The 19,931-nt window shown below is 39.0% G+C and overlaps 1 protein-coding gene across 4 annotated transcripts in view; it reads right to left on the reverse strand.

Annotated features, from left to right (window-relative positions):
* Positions 1-438: 438 nt before the first annotated feature.
* The window catches only part of NCALD (neurocalcin delta), a 1,186,843-nt gene continuing 1,167,350 nt past the window's right edge, over positions 439-19,931 (reverse strand). For all 4 annotated transcript variants that reach the window (XM_044065662.1, XM_044065663.1, XM_044065664.1 and 1 more), the window contains one exon: positions 439-2,230. In XM_044065662.1, coding sequence (XP_043921597.1) covers positions 2,133-2,230 — 98 coding nt within the window. In that variant the 3' untranslated portion in view covers positions 439-2,132. The remainder of the gene's footprint in view (positions 2,231-19,931) is intronic.

Raw genomic sequence — 19,931 nt, forward strand, 5'->3', positions numbered from 1 at the left:
ACAACCAAAGTGCAACTTCTAGGGAATTTCTTCTGGAATTTATCTTCCTCGGATATGCCTTGTAATACCACATAAGGTAAGGAAAAATCGTCAGTGAACCAGACTCTGTTGTGGTTTGGTGCTTAAGCAGGGCAGAAAATATACATCATATGATAATGACACAATATGGGTCAATGTTAAACCCAACAACTAGTAATGTTACAAGTTTAGGTACAGACATGCATTTAGAAACAAAAGGAAAAGACAAGAGGCAAATGTGACAGCTGCAGGGCAAGCATGACTGGTGAAGTTACACTTGGGTAAACAAATCATAAAGGCAAGCAGTTACTGTGATTTTACTGAATGAGAGAGACTGACTGACAGACAAGAAGAAAGTAGGCCCTACTGTCTTAGCATGGAGTAGATGCACAGAGTCTAAAGATACCACAAAGGTCAAAATACTCTTACAACTAAAAAAGTAGGTTTATTTATGAAAATACATGCAAATGTGTCCCAGGCCTGTTAGTGGATAAAATCTGCATGACTGCATTAACCAGTAAGGCATAAGTAAGTTTTAGCTCCCATCAGAAACTTTTCCCAAGTGCAAACTATAAATAAGGCTATCAAGTCCTCTCCGCCCATACCAAATGTTATGGAAATATAAGTAAAACAATCATAATATAGTCTTTAATGAATGTTTTAAGTATGCAGCAAATTGAATATCTTTATTACTTTTTCACCACTGCAGTTTTCTTTCTCCAAACTTATAACACCACTTTTAAGTGGGTGCTGCCTTCACTATCCCTTATTAAATTACTGAACAAGTACAAGATAGGGCTGAGAAAACACCAGCCTCCCTTACAAGCAGTATTACCAAAATAAAGTTAGCAGAAAGAAAACAGAAGTTATTACTGAAAAAAATGGACCAGCCTGCATTACAGTCAAGTATGGAAAAATTATGTCACCTTGAGTTTTGGGTAGTATAAGATACTTATGCAGCCAGTAAATTACTACAGTATTTTCACACAGCACAGCTCTGTTATTTCATGTAAATGGTATCCTGCTTTTGAAAATTAAAACAGAATGAGTAGAAAAACAATACTGACTGTGCTTTAGCATAAAAGAATTTCACATATAGACAAAGACATTAAAATGAAATGTGTCAGAATTAAGTAGCTGTCTTAGCTTTCTCTGTTCCCCAAACAAACCAGTTCTGGAATTTCTGTCAGTTATATTTTACTCAGTCCCAGTGCAGCTGCTGTCAGTGAAAACAGAGAACATCACTACCCAAGAACTATTACCAGGAGAGAATTGATCCGTCACATTGTTGACATGGTGTCGACAGTTTCTATCACCCCAAATTTTACAAATGTAGTGCTTAAGACAACACACTTTTCTCTCTGGTCATGCTTTGGTAGCGGTATTATCTATTCAGTGCTCGATGAACTTTGAACTCAGAAAACAACTGAATCTGGCGCAAATAACATTGATCATATGACCTCCTATGTAGGTAGACATTAACAAGGCATATGTTTCCCAGTGACCTTCCAGTGCAGAAACATATGTAAGGTTTCTAACTGATGAACTGTACATGTGGTTATCACTTTGACTGATAGTGAGGCATGCCATATCGGCTCAGAGAACATGGAAATCAGAGTTCTGCTAGCTATCCATACAGACGTTTCACTATAGAGCTGCATCCAGTCCTGGGGGATTTGAGCATCTCATTCAGAATGGGACACTCATTCTGTGTCTGCAACTTTAGAATGTTTGCATGAAATCAAATAGTAATTTTACATGGACATTTGATCCCACACATTTACAAGAAGGATGTCAGTTAACCAGATTTTAATAAAACATTTTCATCTAACACATTATTAGTCTTTCGCAATTTGAGAACATATTTACCAAAATTAAAAAAAAAAAAATTAAAAAGTAACTCTAAAAATGTTGATCTTGGCAGGTAAGACCAATGATCTGGATGTACCTTCCTCCAATCAGTAAGCTTAATCCAGAGCCAAAAACTGAAACACATTAAAAACTTCCCTGCAGAGAGCAGGGGTTTTGGCTATAGTGAGACAACCTGATGTTGTTTTGGCAAAAAAAAAAAAAAAGTGAAATACATTTCGGCTGCACAACTTGGATGAACTACATTAGAACTGGCCAGCACTGCTGGGGTCACATTGAAGGAGACGTACTATAGAAGGGTCACTTTTGGCTCCTCGGATAAATTCTTCCAGTGACAGCTTACCTACAAAAAATTAGAAAAAAATGGTTATTTAATACAAATGTGAACCTGATAAGTCTTATTCCAGTGGTGGCACATTTAATAATTACTCATGTTCACTAACAATTGAAGTGTAGCTCTTTCTAAGTACTGCAGTACAAATGTTAATTGACAGCACAATGAATAAAAATGGAATAAATCAGTTAACAACTGCCTTACATAGCTTATTTTCATAATGCCTTATCTCTATGAACAATTAAATACATACACATATGAGTAGCTATTCTCAAACAGTAAAACTACACTGAGAAGGGATGGCATGGAAACTGGCACCCACTTCATAATATGTAATGGTGACGTCTGGAAAGTCACAGTCATTTCAAATCTTCAGCGTAGAATGTGTTGAGAGTTCAGCTTCATGGCTCTAACACTTTTCTGAGTTAAACATACAAAGGGAAAGGTGGGGGAAATGTGATCTGATACAGAAGGCTCAGTCTGATCATATTTTTGTGTGTTAATGAAAACACCTGGTGCTTGACCCACCGCTCGACAATCATCCAAGTACAAGGGCTGAGGTGCTTAACATCCTCAGGCATTTCATCACAGTTCTCTGTCTGCAGCTTCAGGTTAGAGGTATGTTGAATGAGCATAGCACTGCCTAGGGATAAAAAGCAGCTCACCTCACCTGCCATTACTGGAGTTCTGCATGCTTTACTTCTCCAAGATTTACAACTAAGAAGCAGCAGAACCTCAATCCCACTGAAATATGTTAGCTAGATTTTAATGGGAAATCATTAAATTAATTTGTAATCACCTGAAAAGAAAGGGGTGATCACTGCAATTTGTGGAACAAGCCAACAGCTAAATAAGCAGAAGGATATTCTACTCTCAGGTCAGAAAGCTCAGTGAGACCTAAAGCTGTACTGCAGCAAACCAGTGCTGCAATAATGAAATACTGTCCTTTGTCTGAGAAGTTCGACTTGCGTATTGTAGTTGTGAATTAGAGAAACTGTCCTAAACATAGAAGTAACATATAAACATATGACCATTCACACACATCTGGCCAAAATAGGACTTGAAAAGCAAGGTTACCCGTATTTATTTTTCTTTTGGCTTCCCTTATTATATTCTTTGCAACATACACTTGTGTCTCATCCATTACGAGTCTGCAGCCTCTCCTCCCTCCCCCATACTATCTCCAATCTGGAGCTGGGGCTGGCACAGAAAGTGCAGTTGTGTACCTACCATAAATGTAGATGTTCGAGTGTATTCTCTGTTGCAGTCATTACTCTTGGGTTATCCTGCTGGCAGGCTACCCGCAGTCGGCCTGAATTTCAAAGTCTAGGTCCGGCATTGGTTGCTGTCGCCTCTTCCCAGACGTCAGTGCGCCAGGGGTATAAAAAATGCAGCAGACGCCATTTTCCTCAGTTTTTCTTGCCCCAGATGTTAGGTGCCCCCAAACTGGTGGGCTGAAAATTATGCCAATAAGCATGCATGCACAAAAATAAGCATTTCCTTCATCTACAACCAAATACACCACATAGGTAGTATAGGATAGATAAGTCCCAGCAAAGAAAAAGGGGGGTGGTGGGTGGGTAAACCTGGACTGCAAAAGTGAATACACTCGAAAATCTACATTTATGGTTGGTACACAACTGTACTATGTTCATCATGTTTCACTGTTGCAGTCATTACTCTTGGGTTGAATTCCAAAGCAGAGGATGGGTGGCTGGCTAAATAGGATTAGGAGAGGCTATGAGGCCCTGCAGAACTGCAGTGGCAAAGCCTGCTCTGGATTTAGAGTAAAGTGGTAAGTGGTAGTGCTTCGTAAAGGTGTGCACTGAACTCCAAGTTGCAGCCTCTAAGATGTCTTTGGTTGGTACTCCTCTGAGGAAGGCTGCTGAAGTGGCTGCTGCTCTGGTAGAATGAGGCCTAATCCCCTTAGGCACTGATATGCCATGCTGAGAATAGCAGAAACGGATGCAATGTCCTATCCGTTTAGAAATAGTCTGTTTTGAGATCGCCTTTCCTTGTGATCCTGCAGCATATGACACTAAAAGTTGTTCAGTCTTTCTGAAAGCTTTAGTTCTGTCCAAGTAGAAGCGTAGCTGCCTGTGTATGTCCAAAGAATGCAGAATTGTCTCACCCTTGTTCTGTGGATTTGGATAAAAGGTAGGCAAGTGAATGGTTTGGTTGAGGGCCATACTGGACACCACCTTAGGTATAAATGTTGGGTTTATCCTCAGAGAAACCCCGTCTGGATGAAAAATGATAAAAGGTTCCACAGCCATGAGTGCTTGTAACTCCGAGACTCGTCTTGCAGAGGTTATTGCTAGGAGCAGAGCTGTTTTCCAGGATAAGAATTTTATATCTGCTGTTGAGGCTGGCTCAAAAGGAGGCAGTGTGAGAGTTTTCCAAGACATAATTGAGGTCCCATGCCGGAAGTGGTGCTCTCCTTGGAGGCCTGACGTTTTTGGCCCCTCTGAGGTACTGCCTTATTAAAGGATGAGAAAAAATAGGTGGTTCAGTATTGTAATGGGCTGAAATGGCAGAGGCATGAATCTTAACTGATGTAAAAGAAAGGCCTTTGTCCAGCATCTCAGTTAGGTATTGTAAAATCTGAGGGATATTTGGTACATACGTGTCAATGCCTTGTTCCTGGTTCCAAGCACAGAATCTCTTCCATTTTTCTGCATAAGATTTTCTGGTACTGGGCCTCCAAGATAACATCCATAACAGCTTTTGAAAGAGGGGTGTTCTAAATGGCTACATTATCCGCCATGCTGCCAGATTTAAGGTCCTGAGTTGGCTGTGTAGGATCTGATTGTTTTGTTGGGTCAGCAAATGAGAAGTTTGAGGCAATATCCATGCTGGACCTTGAGACAAGCTCTTTAGGATTGTGTACCAGTGCTGTCGTGGCCAGTCTGGTGCAATCAGTATCATTTTTGGCTTCTCTTGTCTAACCTTTAGGAGTACCCTGGGAAGGAGAGGCAGTGAAGGAAAGGCATATACTGTTAGTTTTTTCCATCTGAAGGATAGGGCGTCCACTCTCCATGCTTGTTTGTGATAAATCCTTGTGCAAAATCTCTGTAATTGGCAGTTGTGAGGGGAGGCAAATAGATCTATGTCTGGGCATCCCCATTTCCTTGTTATCATGCTGAAGACTTGCGGATCCAGTTTCCGCTCATGGGAATCCATGAGGTTTCTGCTTAATTCGTCTGCCAGAGTATTTGTTTTTCCTGGCAGGAATTTTGCTTGCAGGTGAACTTGATACGTCAATGCTGTGTCCCATAAGGTCACTGCTTGTCTGCAGAGGGGGTAGGAATGTGTACCTCCCTGCTTGTTTATGTACCACATGACCATAGTATTGTCTGTCTTTATCAGTAGTTGTCCTGAATGCAGGGCATTCTGAACAGCTAGCATCTCTTTTTGATTGATGTGAAAATGCACCTGGCTTGCAGGCCATGTGCTCTGAATACATTTTCCTGCCATATGGGCCCCCCAGGCATAATCTGATGCAACCGTTGTCAGCGTCTGTCTGGCTGTGGGCAAAGTGAATGGCAGACCCTTGTGTTGACAGGCCTCTGCCTACCATCACAACTCCTGTTGCAGGCAGGGAATGAGGGTAATTACTGGCTGTGGCAATGCTGAGTCCAAACACTTTTTAGATACCATTGTAGTTTCCTCATATGCAGTCTGGCATATGGAATTAGTAGAATGCAGGATGCCATGAAACCCAAGGCCTGCAGGATTTTCCTTGCAGATAACTGGGTTTTTGTTGCCAATTTTTTGAAGTAATAAGTCAGTTGCTTTTGTTTGTCTGGCATGAGATAAGCCATCTGGGCAGTTGTATTTAAGCTTGCACCCAGGAATATTATCTCTTGAGAGGGTACTAATTTTGATTTATTTTCGTTTACTGTGTACCCTAGGCAAATTAGTAATCTTTTTACAAATGCCAGATGCTTTAGAAGAATGTCTTTGCTCTCTGCTTGAATAAGGCAGTCGTCCAAGTAGGGGTATATTTGAATTCCTCTTTGTCTGCAGAATGCAATTACTGGTGCCAGGTATTTTGTGAAGACCCTGGGCGCAGTAGATAAGCCAAAGGGCAGTGCAGAGATCCAGCTATGAATCTGAGATTTCTTCTGCAAGATTGTCTGATTGGGACATGCAGGTATGCCTCTTTTAGGTCCAAAGTTACGAGCCAAGCCTTCTTGCCCAGCATGGGCAGTAGCTGCTGTAAAGTCAACATCTTGAATTTTGGAACTTCCAGAAACGTGTTTAGTATAGACAGGTCCAGTATTGGTCTCCAGGTTTTGTCCTTTCTGGGTAATAAGAACAGTCTGGAGTAAAATCCTTGCCCCTGCTCTTGTTGTGGTACTTGTTGAATGGCCCTCATATCCATGAGGGCTGAAATTTGCTTTTGTGCCTCTGCCTATTGATTCTGTGGCAGGTCTGGCATACCCTTTGCCCTTGGTAGGGTGTGAAAATGGAACCTGTAGCCTTGGGACACTATGTTCAAGACCCATTTGTCTTGGGTAACCTTTTGCCAATTTGATGAAAAAAGTGCTAGTTTTCCCCCTAAGGGGGCTGCCAAAAGGAAAATGCTTGGATCTGGCAGAGGAAAGTCATTGTGACTGTTTCCTGTAAGGTTGTGATTTGTCTTCTCCGCTTTTGGAGGTAGGAGCACCCCATTGTTTAGGCCTGTATGAGCCTTGGGGCTGAGATCTGCCTCTGGGACGTCTGTATCTGCCTCTCTGTGGTCTGTCTGACATTGGAAAGGACCAATTTTTAGAAGGTCAGTTCCTGCTAAACCTGGGTGGCTGCACCTGTAAGAAATCCTTAACTGTCTGCATGGATTTCGCTTTATCCTCCATTTTCTTCAACACCTCTTCTGCTTTAGCACCAAAGTATCATGCTGTAATGGGGCATCTAATAATTTTGCTTTAACATGATCAGGCAAATTCTGTTCCTTTAACCAAGCATGCCTTCTAATAACAGAACCTGTAACAGCGGCCCTGCAAGAGGCCTCCAGTGAATCATAACCACATTGCAAAGTATGCTTTCCCACTTGTTCTGCTGCATGCAATAAATCCTGCATTTCTTTGTTCTCTGAACATTCAGTATTTGTCAACATTTTCTGTTTAAGCAGTGACATTAAGTATTGCTGATATTTTAAGCATATGAAACTGGCAATTTAAAGCCCTTACAGCCAAGGTAGCAGAAGTGTAAACTTTTTCCCCCATCTGTCTAGTGCTCTAGAATCCCTATCAGAGGGGACAGGGTTTTTTGCAGTGGAAGCTTTGACCCCCTTTGGGACCCTGAGATATAGTTTCTGGGTCTGCAGCGGGGTTTTTATATAGGAATTTATGAGAATCCGGGACCCTGTAGTATCTGTCTGGCTTAGCCGGTGCAGGGGGTAAAGAGTCAGGGGACAGGCCAGACTCTGAAAATACATCATCTACAATGTCTAGAACAGGTGGAATAGCAAGGGGCCTGTGCTGAGGAAATAGCAGAAAGTCTCTGAGCCTTTTCTTAGATTCAGAGTAATCTTGGCTCTCCCAGTGGAAATGCTCCCTCATGGTATGTAGGGTTTCCCCAAAAGAATAATCCTCAGGAGGAGAGGCTGAAGGAGTGGATTCTTCAGCATCAGAGTCCTCATAGGGAGGCATAGAATAATCCTGTTCAGAAGAGGAATCAGAGGAAATAGAAACCTGATCAGAAGAACCATATTCTGTCTCTTGCCTAAGCCTCTTATCAGGAGGGGGTTGGGAGCCCCTGATCAAAGTAATTAGGTCTTCGGCCATTTTAAGCACCTGTTTTTTAGGCATGGAAGTCTGAGTAGGAGAATGCTGTACTTGTTTCTGTCTTTAGAGCTGCTTTGATCTTTGAAGCTGAAGATGGTTTAACATATAACTGTGTAGGTCTGAAGACACCCTCAGAAGCCGATGCCTGCTCAGCGGCTCCAGACTCATCTGAGGGAATGATTTCCGAGTGTCCAATACCTTGAGTATCCAGAGGCCCAGTCAGCTCCACGTGGGAGTCGGAAGCGACCTGTGGCTCTGAGGTAGCGGGTGCCAGGGGCTGCAAAAGCGCCTCACTGAGAAACGGTGAACTGGCGACTGGCCTAACGGAGGCCTCGTCATCGTTTTGGACCTCGGATGCCTATCCTTTTCCTTGTCCTTACGTTTTTTGTAAACTCCGGTCGTCATCTGTTCCGATGGCATTATGTAATTAAATCTTCAGCCATAGTAATGAAATGCAAAATCGAACCAACGCTTAATAGTGCGTTGGTTAAATTTAGCACAAAACCGACAGCTAGCAACGTTATGATCAGGGCCTAGGCAAGGAATACAGTAAGAGTGAAAATCCTTATGACGTATTTGCTTCCCACAAGAAATACAATTGTTAACTTTTTCTGACATCAGTTTGGAGCAAGAAAAAAGTTTCCCCAATGGGGTACTTAGCTTTAGTGAAGACTTTGGTTCTGAAATTCGGATTTGACAATCTCAGGAGTCAGCCGACCGGCACTTGCGAACTGCTTTTGCTTCGGGCACCGCGCGGCAAGAAAGACTGAGGAAAATGGCGTCGGCTGCATTTTTTATACCCCTGGTGCACTGACGTCAGGAAAGAGGCGACAGCAACTGACGCCGGACCCAGACTTTGGAATTCAGGCCGACTGCGGGTAGCCTGCCAGCAGGATAACCCAAGAGTAATGACTGCAACAGTGAAACACGATGAACATCCTTATGGTGTCCTGGGAGTCATGCCATCAGCTCTTTCTACTGCCTTTTTTTTTCATTTTATGACCTACCACTTGTTTCTCCCTTTGTTGCATTTTCTGGTACATTTAAGGAGTGAAACTACAATGGGGAAGTGCTAACATATTACCTTGCCTCCTTAGAAGCTCAGCCAAGGTACCTCCCCGGTCTTCTTTTTGGATCATGCCCCCATCTCTTATCCCTGGCTTCCACCAAGGATTGTACCCTCCCCTGTGGTGGCGACATCTCTCCCTTCCTGCCACTCCATCAGTCACCCAAGCAGCTAATCAAACTGGTGTCTGCTGGGTTGTAGTCAAGGCTTTATACCTCTATGCCACCAGAAGAGCATTAGTAAATAGTATCACTGGACCCAACCCAATTTAGTTTCATTAAGGGCAGGTAATGCAGACTCAACCTGGTCATGCCAGCTCAACGTGGTGGACTTCTTTGAGAAGGTTACCAAAGTAACAGATGAGAGCAAAATGGTTCACACTGCCAACCTTGTCCTGGCCAAGGCAACTGACACAATCCCTCACTTTGAAATTGTTGAAAAACCTAAACGGTTAGGTACAAACCCTTATGTCACCCAGTAGATAGCCAGCAGGCTCACAGACAGGACCAAGAAAGTTAGAGAACTGGGCAATCCTCCTCTACAAAGAGGCCAGTCACAAATGGAGCCCCTCATGGAGCAGTCCTGGGACCGCTCCTTTTTGGCCTTTTCTTCTCTGAAGTCAAAACCAATGTTAATGGCCTCTGGCTGACTAAATATGCAGATGATTGCAAATTAGGAGCTGTCACTGAATCGCCCACTGACACAAATATTCTCCAGAAAGGGCTGACACAGACGAACAACTGGTGCCACAGCCATGGCCTAAAACTAAACGCCACGAAGGATAATAGTATCCTTCAGGAAGTCATCCATTTCTGGAAACTATCATATTGACAGCACACCCCTAAGAGTTGACTCGGTAGTCAGGGACTTGGGGTCATACACGGACAGTAATCTAACCTTTAACCATCACATGTGTACAGTGGTGAGAAAATCATTCTGTTATGCAACTTATAGACAAAGGTATGAGATCTAGATTTTATTTATTTATTTTCATTTGTTTACCGGGTAATGTCCACTGGACAAGAAGTCCTTTTTCAGTGTAGTCCCGGGTAGAAAAGCTCCAAAGAACATAGTAATACAATAGTAAAAACATAGTCAGGTATACAAAGAGATACAGGTATTACCAAATAAGACAGTAAAGCATAGTACATAGCCTAAAAGACATAATGAATAGCATACAATATAATTACAAGACAGTGCAAATACAGATATGATATAAACATTTAACATTGTACAATTTTTTTTGTGTGTGTGTTAAGAGGGACCTACATCACAAGATGGAGTTGGGGGGGAAGGTTAGTCTGGAGCAGTGCATGAGCACAGCCAGTGTGATATGAAACATTGTTTTAGTTCCTGATTAAAGTATCTTGTGTGATCAATAGATAGTATTTGGTGAGGAAGTGAGTTCCAGACTTTAGCAATCTTGTGGCAGTACAAGGAGCCCCATAACAGTTATGTGATTTATTTACTTTAAGTGGGGTTTTGTCTGCTGATCTGAGAGAATTAAGATTTCTATAAGGTTGAACAAGGTTAGTTAGGGCTGGGTAGTGTTCAGGTTTATACATCACTGTGTGGGCAACTAATAATTAGTTTAGTGTGAGTACATTTGGGAGTTCTCACCATTCTAATTGATTGAGGGCCGTAGAATGATGTGCTTTTTGAGGTAGGTTTGTTGCAAATTTGGCTATTTTGTAATAGCAGCATTCGAGTTTGTTTAGTTTAGTTTTACGGAGATTTGTGAATATTTGAGAACAATAGAGGAGTGAGGATAATAAGTGGGTTCTTGCAGCAGCTGGTCTAGCATGGTCTGAAAGATAGGGTTTTGCTCTGTAGAGTGTGCAGAGTTTAATATGGATCTTTTTAATAGTTTGAGCTATATGTTTGTCAAATTTTAATACATTGTCTATGGTAACCCCAAGAAGTTTAGTGTTTTCAACTGGCTCTATTTTAATGCCAAAAAGATGCCACAGCAACGTAAACCCAAACGAGATTTAATGTTAAAATGTATAACAAGAAACACGACACTACAATGGACTGGTATAATCCACAGAAATCACTGAAACAGACAGACTGGTGATGTATTAAGCGCTTTTCGTCTACACCAATAAGCAGACTTCTTCAGATACAACTACACCATGAATGCGATACTGTGTATATAATGTGTAGGTCTCATGATTAAGGTTCCATTTAAAATTAACTCTTTGTTAGATCAGGAACCATTTCCTTTGTAATTATATTCATATTGTAGATGTTATATATGTCTCTATTAGCAACCTAACACTTCTATGCAACCTTTGAACATTAAAATACTACATAGCTTTTATATACTGTTCAAAAAATATATAAATAATGTTTAAAAACCTTTATGTGTAAAAAACTTTTATATAACAAACTTTTGTCTGAAAAAACTTTGTTGCATTGTGTGTATATCTATTTAACTTCTTGTTCGTTCATTCATGACAACGACAACCTACTCTTATAAATTTCTATAGACTATTGTGTAAAAAGTGTGTTGATGTTATGGCCACACTTGGTGCTTTATTTATGAACGGACACTATCTATGTGTACTTATAGCATACAATATAGATGGCCCTTTCCAATATATTTGAAAATATGTTTATATAGTGTATGCATCTAGATATCCTTAATACTTTATTTGTGAACAAACATTATCTATGCGTACCTGTGGCACACAGTCTAAATAACCCTTACAAATGTATTTAAATAAGGTGTTTTTTTATAATGTTTTTATAATGTATATCTAGATGCAACACTATATCGATACTGCCACAACTGGGGCTTGATGTAAGTTTAAAAGGTCGGGATGTTTTACTGTACGAAACTTATGCTTACACTTTTAATGTAACCAATTTCTTAATTTCAATATACAAGTTAACGAATATAATTCGTTTAACCCTGGTGGCCTACATGCATCTAATCTTAATTGCCATAATAATTCAATTTTCTCTAAAAATAAAGATTTTAAGCCACCTTTTATCATAGTTTGCACTTGGTTTTCCTGATCTAGCATTTGTTCAATGAAATATATATGTGATATAGTGTTGCATCTAGATATACATTATAAAAACATTATAAAAAAACACCTTATTTAAATACATTTGTAAGGGTTATTTAGACTGTGTGCCACAGGTACACATAGATGGTGTTTTTTCACAAATAAAGTATTAAGGATATCTAGATGCATACACTATATAAACATCTTTTCAAATATATTGGAAAGGGCCATCTATATTGTATGCTATAAGTACACATAGATAGTGTCCGTTCATAAATAAAGCACCAAGTGTGGCCATAACATCAACACACTTTTGACACAATAGTCTACAGAAATTTATAAGAGTAGGTTGTCGTCGTCATTAATGAACAACCACTGGAATGTACGAACAAGAAGTTAAATAGGTGTTCACACAATCCAACAAAGTTTTTTCAGACAAAAGTTTTTTTATATGAAAGTTTTTTACACATAAAGGTTTTTAAACATTATTTACATATTTTTTGAACAGTATATAAAAGCTATATAGCATTTTAATGTTCAAAGGTTGCATAGAAGTGTTAGGTTGCTAATAGAGACATATATAACATCTACAATATGAATATAATTACAAAGGAAATGGTTCCTGATCTAACAAAGAGTTAATTTTAAACTGAGCCTTAATCATGTGACCTACACATTATATACACAGTATCGCATTCATGGTGTATTTGTATCTGAAGAAATCTGCTTATTGGTGCAGACGAAAAGCACTTAATACAACACCAGTCTGTTTGTTTCAGTGATTTCTGTGGATTATAGCAGTCCGTTGCAGTGTCATGTTTCTTGTTATACATTTTAACATTAAATCTCATTTGGGTTTATGTTGCTGTGGCTCCTGTGGCATCTTTTTGGATTTTTTACGCAGTTTATTGTTCATTCTTCAGTGGCTAAGTTGTTTTCATGGCCACAGGAAACTCCAACAATGCTCTCAACCTCTCTGGGTCAGAGACGGAAGGGGAGAGGTAACCTTACGCAGCTCATTGAAGCAATGAACCACCAACTTGAGGACTTATCAGCTAGGGTTGAGTTGTTAACTCAACCAGGAAACACGTAACCTTATAGTAATACGTCGAGTATTTTAAAGAGTGTGAGCACTGATAACTTGTTGCGTACACCATTGAATCAGTTTATTGGAGATGAAAATCGTAGACTGAATGTAATGGTGGTGGAAAACATGGGTAACATCAATAATCAAAGAACGGCAAGTCCGTTACAGCAACGCTAAACTACTTCAAGGCTTATTGGAACCCATGACATCATTAGTTGGCTTAGTGAACAACCAAATCTAGGATGTCAAAATAGAAGTACTATCATAGGGGATCCGGCTGGGAGCAGTGTGAGTATAATTTCAAAACTCAAACTTTTTGATTCTAAACTGATGAAGATCAAAAAATTGCAACTAGAATTACAGTACTTTGAATTATGTATTAAAGAGATCATCGTCCTTAAGGGGCTGCGTACTTGGCAATACCCTACAGGGTTAGAACCTCGGTCTGACTTCCACAAAGATCTGATTTGCTTGTTCAACACTCAGGGGTTGGAACTTTTAAAAATAATGTGTAAGCACTACCAATTACACATTAATAGTTTGGCTGGTGAAGCCATGAAATTAGACAAAGAAATTAAAAATTACTTTGTATTTGACCGTTATCATTATGATTATGAACGTATTTTTTCAAGCATTTCACAACAGTTAGAGAAACTTAAGGAAACTAAACTTAAAAAACTTAGAAGGGATTTAAAGGAGTATGAAGAGGGAACAGCCTACCCCAAACCAACCCCTTCTCAAGTTTGGAATTCTACAACAAGTCATTTTAATCCTACCTTTCTAAATAATAACAATTCCAACCCCAACAGAGAAGACATGTTGGTTTCTAGACCTGGGTCAATCCATGACGAGCCCATAGAGAATTTTAACATGGGCAACAATGATAACCTTGAAAGAGGCAATTTCCAAAATGAGCCACAACACCAGTCAAAAAACTATCAGGGACGGAAGGGGAAGAATCGGAACAACTACAGAGGGAACCAAACAAAATTTTACAATACACGTGCAGCCAGCAACAGGATGAGATAACAGAGGATTTAATAATAGGTGAATGGGTGCATACATTTATTCCCTCAAATTACAATATTGCAACAAACTCGAATGGCGACTTCAAGATTTACAATTACACAGACTTTGACATTGACAAAAATCTGGTTGAATTATTTGCCAAAGGACTTACTTTTGCCCCTTCGAATAGAGGTGACATAGCAGAAATATTGTTAGAATTTAAACTTTACATTAGAAAACTGAACTTGACTGTTTATTTAACACCACACATAACATATAAGAGTTAAGGATAGCAAGTATGTACAATCCACCTACCCACCCACTTATTCACTTATTTGACTACATGTGCGAATTTGAAATTAGGAAGTTGTTTAGCAATAACGACAACTCTGCAAACAGCAGTAATTTATCTGCAGAAGATAGGATGATGCTAACATAGTTTAAAAACTTACCAATTCACATTATGAAACCTGATAAAAGGGTGGGTTAGTAGTAATGGGTACAAGACAGTATACCGAAAAGATGCTGAAATTACTCAAAGGACAGGCCTATCAAAAAGTGAGTTTAAATGAGTTAAACATAGCTCACAGTAGAATTAAAATGTTTATAAATGACCTATTCATTGATGCTCTAACAGATGTACATACAAACAACTATCTAACTATGTCTCTACCTAAACTTTCATCTTTGTTCGGAGTTCGGAAAATTCATAAGGACATCAATGACCCTCCCATGAGAGCACTTGTAGATGCTCGTCAATCCATTACATACCCCTGTGCCAAAGTTATAGATTCTATATTGAAAACTTATGTCAGCAAAGATAAACAAATACGTAAAGACTCGTGGACATTTTTAGAGCAAATTAATGCACTTGGGTTTAAAGCAGACAATAATTTTCTCACAGTGGATGTCTGTGATTTATATACATCAATTCCACATGACACAGGCATGGAATGGGTCACTGAATTTATTAGATCAAAAGGGGCAAATGATACAGAACAAAGACTAATTGAACAATTATTAGGAATTGTACTGGAGTACAACTCTTTTACATTCAATAATGACATATATTTGCAAAAAGTTGGGGTGGCTATGGGGTCCCCATGTGGAGGTAGTTTTGCAAACCTTGTTACGGCATACTGTGAACACAAATTTGTTTTAGAAAATGCAAGTTTAAAAACTAGAATTTCCTTTTACACATGCTACCTGGATGATGTTTTCATCATCACTACTGGTGGACTTGAGGTAGCACAAGAAATAGTGAGGTTTCTTAATGAAACAACTGAATTTTTGAAATTCACTAGTCAGTTTCAGGAGTTCACCATCAGTTACCTTGATGTTGAACTTCATAAGGATATTCAAATTCAACATTGCACAGCTAAAATCTACAGAAAAAGTACATACTCTAATTCATTCTTCCATTATAGTAGCTCACACCCATTACATCAGAAAAAATATGCAGTAAAAGGACAACTGGTACGGGCAGCAAGAATGATTACTATGCAGAGTGATTTTATAGCAGAATGTAACAATTTGTGTAACATGTTCATACATAGGGGTTACCCTATTGACTTAGTTCATAACATCACCATCGAGGTTCAAAATAAACATGAGAAAGGAATATACATACCTATTTTAAACAAAGGAACACGGACAGTGTCAACAACCCTGGAGACGATCATAGCCAAAGTGCCATTAACACACATTGAGGACACCAACAACCCACATGAGGACCACATAAGTAGAGCTAGGTCTGACATCAGTGTAACTAATGAACATGTCAGCTTTGTTTTGACATACAATCTAAAAACTAAAGAAATTCTGGGCATTTTACAGAAAAACTGACATCTGTTTTCAACAGACAGAGAAATAGCACAAAACGTAGGAGAATTTCCAACAATCACATACAAAAGAGGTAAAAACCTAAAGAACATCTTAGAAAGACAGCACTGCAGCATACTAAGGACTGTAGGTATGTCAAGATGAGAAATGTGCAACTACTGTAAATATATAGACATAGGAAATAAATTCTCAATCACAGACAGAACCTATGTACTTAAAAAGAGATACAATTGCAACTCACAATCAGTAGTCTATATAGCCCAATGCCAAATATGCCCGGCTTTCTATGTGGGCAAAACTGACAGAAGATTACGTGACAGAATTTACGGTCATATATATGCAATAAGTAGATGCAAACCAGACAATGCCCTAGCAAAACATTGTATGGAGTATGTCAACCATTCATTCAAGTTCAAAATCATTGAACAAATACTAGATCAGGAAAACCAAGTGCAAACTATGATAAAAGGTGGCTTAAAATCTTTATTTTTAGAGAAAATTGAATTATTATGGCAATTAAGATTAGATGCATGTAGGCCACCAGGGTTAAACTAATTATATTCGTTAACTTGTATATTGAAATTAAGAAACTGGTTATGTTAAAAGTGTAAGCATAAGTTTCGTACAGTAAAACATCCCGACCTTTTAAACTTACATCAAGCCCCAGTTGTGGCAGTATCGATATAGTGTTGCATCTAGATATATATTATAAAAACATAAAAAACACCTTATTTAAATACATTTGTAAAGGTTATTTAGACTGTGTGCCACAGGTACACATAGATAGTGTTTGTTCACAAATGAAGTATTAAGGATATCTAGATGCATACACTATATAAACATCTTTTCAAATATATTGGAAAGGGCCATCTATATTGTATGCTATAAGTACACATAGATAGTGTCCGTTCATAAATAAAGCACCAAGTGCGGCCATAACATCAACACACTTTTTACACAATAGTCTATAGAAATTTATAAGAGTAGGTTGTCGTCGTCATTAATGAACAACCATTGGGATGAACGAATAAGAAGTTGAATAGGTGTTCACACAATCCAACAAAGTTTTTTCAGACAAAATTTTATACAAAAGTTTTTTTACACAAAGGTTTTTAAACATTATTTATATATTTTTTGAACAGTATATAAAAGCTATGTAGTATTTTAATGTTCAAAGGTTGCATAGAACTGATAGGTTGCTAATAGAGACGTATATAACATCTACAATATGAATATAATTACAAAGGAAATGGTTCCTGATCTAAGAGTTAATTTTAAACGGAACCTTAATCATGTGACCTACACATTATATACACAGTATCGTATTCATAGTGTATTTGTATCTGAAGATGTCGGCTAATTGGTGCAGACGAAAAGCACTTAATACAACACCAGTCTGTTTGTTTCAGTGATTTCTGTGGATTACAGCAGTCCGTTGCAGTGTCGTGTTTCTTGTTATACATTTTAATATTAAATCTCGTTTGGGTTTACGTTGCTGTGGCTACTGTGGCATCTTTTTGGATTTTTTACACAGTTTATTGTTCTATTTTAATGCCACTGGAAGAGAATATAGAGAGGGATTGGCAATTGGCTAGTGAGGAAGAATTTGAAAAGACCATAAGTTTAGTTTTATTAGGATTTAGTATCAGTTGATGTGCTGCTAGGTATTTTCCAATATTAGTAAATGCAGTCTGGGTCTTTTTTTGAAGTGTCTCAAGTGTGGGTGCTGAGCAGATGAGCAAGGAGTCATCTGTGTATTGAATGAGGTTAGCTAGACTAACAGCTGTTATAAGGTCAAAGGTTGTTGTCTTTCGGCTTTTCCCGGTTAGGGGTCGCCACAGCAGAACTCCGGTCCACTAATGATTCATTTTTGCATGCTGAGTTACCAGCCCTGACGCACAGCCTTCAACGAAGGTATGCCCATTCACGCATGTCGCCACGCAGAAGACGCTCTAGCTGAGAATCGAACCGGACAGCATCTTACTGTGAGGCGACAACCCTACCTTAGGTCAAAGGTAAAGATTGTAAAAAGTAGCTGACCTAGGATTGATCCTTGGGGGATGCCTACAGAGATGGGCAGGTGGAAGGAGAGTTTATTGTCCCATAGGGTAGCTTGCTGTCTGTTTGAGAGGTAGCTATGGAACCAATATAGGGTCTAATGGCAAAGGTTGCAATTGGCAAGTCTGTTTAGGAGGATTTGATGTGATATGGTATCAAAGGCTTTTGACATGTCAAGAAATGTGGCAGAGACAAGTTGGTTGTTATTTTTAAGGTGGTTTTATAGAGTTGGTAAAACTAACGAGTGCTGTACTAGTACTGTTATTTGGTCTAAAAACATGTTGTGTAACAGAAAGGATGTTATTTTGGAAGTCAAGTATTTGCTAGTGTATACATTTTTCTAGGAGTTTTGCTAGGGGTGAAAGTATGACTATGGGTCTGTAATTAGATATGTCTTTGGGGGGGGGGGGCTCCTTTATGCAGTGGAATGATATGGGATAGTTTCCATATGGTAGGTACATATTGTTCAGTAACTGAGAGGTTAATTAGGATTGATATGGGGTATGAAATAGATGGGGCAGTTCATTTCAGAAACTCATCTGGTAACTGGTCAGCGGCGAGGGTACATGGCTTTATTTTAGATAGTAAGTGTTGTATGTAGCTTGTTTGAATGGGTTGAGATTTAAATTGGGTTTCTAGTGGGCCAGATGGAGAGGGTACAGACATTTGTAGTAGGGAGGTTATTGACTTAATAAAGTGAGAGCTGAATTGTGATTCAATAGGTTCTGTAGTATTATTGGTAGTTGGAACTGGGGTAGTGGGTTTTCCTGGTTTTAGTAGGTGGTTAACTGATTGCCAGTTTTTTTTTTTTGTGGATTTGTTGCATACTTTGTTTGGCAAGTTAGAAAGTATGTTTTTTTTGTCTATTTTGACTTCTTAGCTTGATTTCTCAGTTGTTGGAAAGTGATGAGATTATCATGACTTTTGTTAGAAAAATAGAGGGACCACGCTTTATCTCTTAATCTAAGTAGTTGTAGTTTCTTTTGCTAACCATGGGAGTTTTTTGGTTTTAGAATGAATTTTTCTGGGTGGGGAAAGTTTATTTAAGATTTGTAGGAAAATGTCATTAAAGTATTGAACTGCATGATCTAGCTGCAGGGTTTTTAGGGGAGCCCAGTTTTGTTATTTTAGGAGGGTCTGGAAGGTAGATGGCGAAAACTGTTTTTTTACACCACATGTAGCGGTAAGTGATATTACCACAGTTATTTAGGTTTTTTCTTATTAGGTATACTGGGTAGTGATCACTTAACATGTCTGGTAGGCAGCCAGACTCATAGTTGATGTTAGTTTTATTTGTTAGAATCCAGTCATGGGTGGAATGCTCGTCTATGCATGTAGGGAGTTTTATGTTTTGATGGAAATTATAAAGGTTTATAAAGTTTGTTGGTGTAATAGAGGAGCATGTGAGCCAGTCAAGGTTAAAGTCACCTAATATTATTGTTTCCTGGTTACAGCTAGTGGAAACCCATTCCAATATATATTCAACATTTTGTAGATTATTAGCAGGGGGAGGTAGATAGCTATGATAACTATTGATTTGTATTGATTTATATCGAGCCTGGCAGCTAGGTTTTCAGAGTAAGTGAGATTAGGTGGACTAGAGTTGAGTTGAACTAGTTTAAGGTTTTCTTTATATAAAATGGTTATACCTCCACCACATTTAACTAGTCTGTCCTTTCTAATGATGCTATACCCATCGGGGAGTATTTCTTCAGATTAAATATGGGGTTTAAGCCAAGTTTCTGTTACAATAGCTATGTCTGGGGAATATCCAAAGAAATTATTGTTCCACTGTTTTCAGCATTCATCAGATCTATCACCGAGGACAATGCCCCATTTGGTA

Source organism: Protopterus annectens, chromosome 3.part0 (genome assembly GCF_019279795.1).
Source record: "Protopterus annectens isolate FY-2018-M chromosome 3.part0, PAN1.0, whole genome shotgun sequence".
Lineage (NCBI taxonomy): Eukaryota > Metazoa > Chordata > Ceratodontiformes > Protopteridae > Protopterus > Protopterus annectens.